Source organism: Dendropsophus ebraccatus, chromosome 4 (genome assembly GCF_027789765.1).
Source record: "Dendropsophus ebraccatus isolate aDenEbr1 chromosome 4, aDenEbr1.pat, whole genome shotgun sequence".
Classification (NCBI taxonomy): Eukaryota; Metazoa; Chordata; class Amphibia; order Anura; family Hylidae; genus Dendropsophus; species Dendropsophus ebraccatus.
The window spans coordinates 96,403,596-96,410,854 of NC_091457.1; the positions used below are offsets into that span (position 1 = coordinate 96,403,596).

Genomic DNA, 7,259 nt, shown 5'->3' on the forward strand with positions numbered 1-7,259 from the left:
CCAGTATGATACACAGCCTAGGTGTGTGGTGTCAGTATACAGTATGATACACAGCCTAGGTGTGTGGTGTCAGTATCCAGTATGATACACAACCTAGGTGTGTGGTGTCAGTATACAGTATAATACATAGCCTAGGTGTGTGGTGTCAGTATACAGTATAATACACAGCCTAGGTGTGTGGTGTCAGTATACAGTATGATACACAGCCTAGGTGTGTGGTGTCAGTATACAGTATGATACACAGCCTAGGTGTGTGGTGTCAGTATACAGTATAATACACAGCCTAGGTGTGTGGTGTCAGTATACAGTATGATACACAATCTAGGTGTGTGGTGTCAGTATACAGTATGATACACAACCTAGGTGTGTGGTGTCAGTATACAGTATAATACACAGCCTAGGTGTGTGGTGTCAGTATACAGTATGATACACAATCTAGGTGTGTGGTGTCAGTATACAGTATGATACACAATCTAGGTGTGTGGTGTCAGTATACAGTATAATACTGTTTGTGAGTTCTATAATGCTGTATATGTGGTATCATTTATATCAGGTTGATTTCATACATTCATTCAGACATAAAGGATCAAAGGACGATATTGATGCATTGACCCAGATGAGCAATGTTGGGAGAGCGAATATATAGTATATATCATAGTGCACATGTTATGTATGAAATGCTCTATGTCATATACATATATTACCAAATATTATATATGATACATGTTCTATATTATATATTGTATTTGTTCTATGTAACTATATGCAGTATATATATATATATATATATATATATATATATATATATATATATATATATATATGTGTTTTTCTGTAGTATATATGTTTATATAATAATATGCTGTACACTTTCCTACAGTTGTAAATTCAACATTACATGTGTTTAGTGTTATTTTTATCCAAAAATGAGAACAAAAGCAACAAAACCATTTATTCTCTTCCCCGCAGATGGGATTGTGGGGTTTTCCCAGGTGTCCCGGGTAGCCATACCTCTCACCAGGGTCTCCTGGAGCTGCAGTAGTTGTGGAGATTCCCTTTAATAACATACTTTTATTAAACAGGAATGTAACAATCTTTACAACAGTTCTGTAGAAGGGGCGACATCATTACCTGTGCTCACATTGCTAGCCCCCCACCCTGACAGACTGCAGACTGCTCTCCCCAGGAGTGATGGGATGCTATCAGCCCCCACAGGAGAACTCACCTCATGTCCCCCATTTCACAGCCACTTGAATTGCTAAAGAGCTGAGCCCAGGGGAGAGGGTCAGTAAGTAGGTGACACTGAGGACTTACCCTGCCGGACAGCTGGGGGGGGATAGCACGCTTTACGGCTGGAGGTCGGAGCCCAGGCAGCGGGCAGAGATGATTTGCAGCAGCAGAGACGCTTCTGAGGACTCGGCCGGGGCTGCGGGTTTTTTTTTATTCCCAGAACCTGTTTACATTGAGTTGTATAAACTTCCTGCCATGTTCTCTGTATCTAGAAATCTCCGTCAGGAGCCGCGTCCACCTCCCCTCAGCCTGTGCCCCCCTGTGCCCCCTGTGCCCCCTGTGCCCCCCGTACCCCCCTGCCCCTCTCCGCTTACTTCCCTTCTATACTTTGCTGCATTTTTCTGCCCAGTCCTGGGAGCCACAAGTATGTTCTAATATCCGCTGCGGAGTCAGCGAGAGGCCCGGGAGACAGTCAGCAGGCAGGACGATAGGCTTCTCCATACATTGTGAGGGACGAGATGTGGCAGCTATCCAGTCAGCTAGTTTCCATCTATCCCAAGGAGGGCAGGCTGAGACTTGTAGTGACACCGGTCTGCAGAGAGCAGTAGGGGGGGGGGGGGGGTATAGTGGAAATCAGGGGGTCCCTGGTGTCATATACTAGTGGTCATCTCTATAGATAGTGACAGCCATGGAAATAATCTAATATACAGATAGGAGAAGTGTTATACAGGGAGATACGGGAGAGCTGAGCTCTTGTTCCTTTAAGTGACCCCCAGTTACCGGGGGAGGGGGAGGGGGGTGAGTGGGCGGGGAGACCCTTCTTCTTACGTCTCTCTGTGAAGAGCCGACAGAGTCTGATGACAAGAGATAAGTAAAGGCGATCACTCTGGAGGGCACAGTCCTGCTGCCATGAGAAGAGGCGACTCACCCAGCCAGAGGGGCACAGTAGCAGCCAGCAGCCTATAGCCAGGGACCCCCGACCACCACCCATAGAGAGCAGCCTCACCTGGACTGTCTGGAAGTCATCTCCCCCCTGCTCCCCCGCCGCCACACGCCGGACTCGTCCATCCAGAGCCCCCCGACCACAGGACGGTCACCGGCTATAGAGATGACAGCAGAGATCCAGCAGCCCCCCGCGCAGCCCCCTGCCCAGAGCAGCCCCATGTCAGCAGCTGCAGAGAAGCACAGTGGGCAGACATCTGTCATGGAGTCCGCTTCATGTGCCACCAAGACCAAGAAGAGCAACGCTGGCATCAGGCGGCCAGAGAAGCCCCCCTACTCGTACATCGCCCTGATAGTCATGGCCATCCAGAGCTCGCCCACCAAGCGGCTGACCCTGAGTGAGATCTACCAGTTCCTGCAGAGCCGCTTCCCTTTCTTCCGAGGATCCTACCAGGGATGGAAGAACTCTGTCAGACACAACCTGTCCCTCAATGAGTGCTTCATCAAGCTGCCCAAGGGGCTGGGCAGACCGGGCAAGGGCCACTACTGGACCATCGACCCTGCCAGCGAGTTCATGTTTGAGGAGGGCTCCTTCAGGAGGAGACCCAGGGGCTTCAGAAGGAAGTGCCAGGCTCTCAAGCCAATGTATAGTATGATGAATGGCCTGGGCTTCAACCACATCCCAGATACCTACAGCTTCCAGGGATCTGCTGGGACCATCTCGTGCCCACCCAACAGCCTGTCACTGGACACTGGCATAGGGATGATGAATGGCCATTTACCCAGTAACGTGGATGGGATGGGGTTAAGCGGACACCCACATCTGACTGCCAATGGTGGGCACTCTTATATGGGCAGCTGTACAGGGTCCACAGGAGGTGACTATCCCCACCATGACTCTGGCTCCCCTCTCCTTGGAGGGGGGGCCGTAATGGAACCTCATTCTGTCTATACAAGTCCTGCATCAGCCTGGGCACCAACCTCTACTGCCCTCTCTGGAGGTGCCCCTTATATCAAGCAACAGCCCCTGTCCCCCTGCAACTCTGCCAACAACCCCCTGTCCTCCAGCCTCTCCTCACACTCCCTGGAGCAGCCATACCTGCACCAGAACAGCCACAACACAGCTTCAGATCTACAAGGTAAGTGCCCCCACCCACTGTGCCACCCCCAGCACTCCACATACTGCAATCCCCGGGGAGGGGGCCATTGCATACAAAGGAGAATATTTTGTCATTATATTGCTGTAGTAGTTCATGGTGCTGTGCTCTCTTATGGGGGGGGGGGGGGGGAATAATCTGGAGAAAACAAGGGGAAATCAGAGTGTGGGGGTGGGCTGTGTGAAGCTCCACATATGGGACATGGCAGCAGTTAGAGTGGAGACACTGGGTAATTATGGCTCCTGAGGGTACACACTGTGTCTGAGGCCCTGGGCTCCCTGCCCTTATGGAGGGGAATGTGTCAGAGGCCCAAGTCACATCCACAGCCTCCCACAAGACTCCTCTTCCTCTCGGAAATGAGAGTTTAGGATCAGTAAAGAGCACAGAAACTGAACCCAGGGAAAAAGAATGTGATGATGATAATAATAATCGTTATTACCACCAGTCTGCTGATCTATTATAACATGATAATCTATTCCACAAATATTCTCATGTAACACCAGATCATGAAGACAGAGTCACTAATAATAATTATTGTGGCATTTATGATTGGACAAAGGACGAAGAAGATGTAGTCTGACCTTATTATGATATCATTAACCCTAGATTGTCAGCTCTGGGGGCAGACAGAATATAATAGCAAAGCCCTGATAACTATACAGGTGTCATAAGGCAGGGATACTGAGGAAGAGGAGGAGGATTATTTCTACCACTTCCATCCCAGCTAGGACATCTCCTACACTGCTTTTTCTAATAGATTTGAGCAGCTTCTTTCCATAACAATTAACATAATTGCCCGGAATAAGTAGTTTGGATTAGAAGTGTCTGCACTGATGTACAGAGGTGGTTCCAGCATTATATCATTACAGCCTAATATACAGATATATACGGATATTATAGAACAGTGAGGCTGCTTTAATAACGTGGATGATTATGATGATGATGATGATGATGATCACCACCATCACATCATCACAGTTATTATTGTATTAGATTTTGAACAAAACATTACAAATAATCAATTGTTACAGAGCAAATTCCAGTATAATAAATGCAAACAACTTATATATAGTAGCAATAAAAATAAATATTACAATTAAATAAATAATAATATTATATAATATTTTTTTTCTTTAACTGTGATATTTATATGTGTGTGTATATATATATATATATATATATATATATATATACACACACATATATATATATATATATAGTAATGTCAGAAAATGGACTCTAGAATTATTGTCATATTGTTGTTATTATGATTATGATTCTTTTGTTTTGTGTATGACGTCTTTATATACAGAGTTGAGTGATTTTCTTTGGCCATAGTAATGTGAGGCTGCTGGGCAGTACTGGGCCATGTATAATGCCATGATGTTATTATCTCACCCTCTTGTGTCTTCTCTATACAGGTGTGCCCAGGTACCACTCCCAGTCCCCCAGCATGAACGATAGGAAGGAGTTTGTCTTCTCTTTCAATGCCATGGCCTCCTCAATGCATGGGGGCAGCGGCTCCTACTACCACCAGCAGGTCAGCTACCAGGATATCAAGCCTTGTGTAATGTGAGAGACCACTGAGCACCCCCAGACTAAGGACTGCATCTGGGCCTGACTGCAGAATACTGGCTCCTCGAAACCCTTTAAATCAGTGGGGCCTCCCTCCTCCTCCACTGTCTGCAGCTCTCTGTTACAGAAAGTATACCCATCATTGCAGCCAGCTGTCACTCAGCAGAATCCTATGACAGTCAATGTACCATAAATGTGAGAGATGAGAATAGTGACAGCAGATATCAGTGAATGAGATGCTGCAATGGACCTCTCTGTATACTGCCGGCACTCCCCACACTGTGCTGGCAGGGGGACTGGCCCACATTCGCCATTTGCAGAGACTTTGTGGCACTTTTAATGTTTCCATATATTTATTGATCTTATATTTGGTAGATGAGGCGCTTCCTGCAGTTATTTTTATCAGTATTTTAGGGTCTTTTCTTGGCAATATTTGCCGTGTGAAGGTTATATTTTTGGTCACTGTAAATCTATGAAAAAAGTCTATGATCGGTTTATATATAATGAAGGACTTTGTATAAACGTCTCTTTGTATTTGGGATTGAAGTTCTCGATTTTTATTTTTCTCTGCACTGTAAAAAAAATATCATTTTTGTGTCTGTAAATTAAAAAAAAAAAAGGAAAAAAATTCCAAATAAAAATGTTATGCTATTTGTTAATTTTAAGAGAAGATTTCCTTTTTTTATATACAGTAAAATACTGTGACTTTCATAGAAATCTTATCCCCGGAGGAGAAATCACTATTCATGTATTAGGAGGATAGGATAAGAGGCAGAGGGTATAGCCATACAGTTATAGCAGCGCACTTCTTGGACTTGTAGTTCCACCAGAGCTGCATATAGCAAATACCGAACTGTAAAACCAATCCGTGCCATGTGGTGTAAGTATGGGGAGTATTAGCATTGTTCTGTACTGATATGTGTTATATGTCATGTCTATTTTTTAAGTGTATATGTTATGGTGATGTGTGTTGTATAATATAATAATAGCGGTAAATGTCGTTTGGTGTTCTGTTCAGATGACAAGGAAACGCCCAGGACTTAGCAGAGAAGGAAAGCTTGTAGGGTCTTACTGGGGACGAATAATACGGGGGTCAGGGGGGGCAATATACCTCGGGTCTGCAGAGAATGGGAAGCTTGTGGTGGAAGTATATGGGCGCCGGTAGTCTCCATATAGTGTAAACAGTATATTCGGGCGCCGGTAGTTTCCATATAGTGTATATTCGGGCGCCGGTAGTTTCCATATAGTGTATATTCGGGCGCCGGTAGTTTCCATATAGTGTATATTCGGGCGCCGGTAGTCCCCATATAGTGTATACAGTATATTCGGGCGCCGGTAGTTTCCATATAGTGTATACAGTATATTCGGGCGCCGGTAGTCCCCATATAGTATATATTCGGGCGTCGGTAGTCTCCATATGGTATATATTCGGGCGCCGGTAGTCCCCATATGGTATATATTCGGGCGCCGGTAGTCCCCATATAGTATATATTCGGGCGCCGGTAGTCTCCATATAATGTGTCCTGCAGGGAATGAAATTCGTACACCTGAAATACAAATGTAAAATTCTAAATTAATTCATAGCTTATTGTGTGAGTTACCTGGAACTGGCTGTAGTAACTGGAGTAATAATAATAATAAGAAGAAGAAGAATAGCACCTGTATACATTTAAAAAATAGTTCCAGCATAAGAATGCTACTACTGGGACTATTAATGAGCACTGACCATTATAGCTGGGTTTGTGCATTAGAGATTGCCTTGCTACACTTGAAACCTATTGTACCAGCTGAGGAGATTTGTGCAGTTGTTATTATTATTATTATTATTATTATTCACATGGGGGACAATATCACCACCTGTAAAATCACTTTCAGCATAATATCCCTTTTCCCGCTTCCTGGTAGGAGTCAATGATGCTGTCAGTATGTACATTGTATTTGCATCATCAGTGTTTGTGTCCACAACCAGGAGTGCATCTAACCCAGAGAAAAACTAGGAAGATTTGTACCTTTTGCTGGGTTTGGAGCCACTTCTGGGTTTGGCTAAAAATACTGAACAAATACTGTGGATTCTATTCACCTGGAAAAATAATCTGTCTATCCTATAATTTTTGATTGTTACTGATTATATATATATATATATATATATATATATATATATATATATATATATATATATATATATATATACTACTATGGATATTTATAGGTTTACCATCTATTGTTATTATTTTACAGTCTGAATAACAATAGTTTCCACCAGAGCAGCACTAGTCTATGGTTTGAGGATTTAGGGGCTTCAAATACAGGGTTTACAAGGGTATATTCAGGCCTAGTGGGCATGTGGTGGTTTGT

At 44.2% G+C, this 7,259-nt stretch overlaps 1 protein-coding gene across 1 annotated transcript; it reads left to right on the top strand.

Annotated features, from left to right (window-relative positions):
- Nucleotides 1-2,079: 2,079 nt before the first annotated feature.
- On the top strand, nt 2,080-5,563 carry FOXF1 (forkhead box F1). The gene is made up of 2 exons (XM_069968606.1): nt 2,080-3,311; nt 4,751-5,563. Exons 1-2 carry the CDS (start codon nt 2,339-2,341, stop codon nt 4,903-4,905), a joined length of 1,128 nt encoding a protein of 375 aa, XP_069824707.1. The 5' UTR covers nt 2,080-2,338; the 3' UTR covers nt 4,906-5,563.
- The last annotated feature ends 1,696 nt before the right edge of the window (nt 5,564-7,259 follow it).

Bases quoted from the DNA above. Each gene is read 5' to 3' on its own strand.
- FOXF1 (XM_069968606.1), top strand. From the start codon at position 2,339: ATGACAGCAGAGATCCAGCAGCCCCCCGCGCAGCCCCCTGCCCAGAGC. The intron at 3,312-4,750 runs GTAAGTGCCCCC...TTCTCTATACAG, and splicing joins CACAGCTTCAGATCTACAAG to GTGTGCCCAGGTACCACTCC.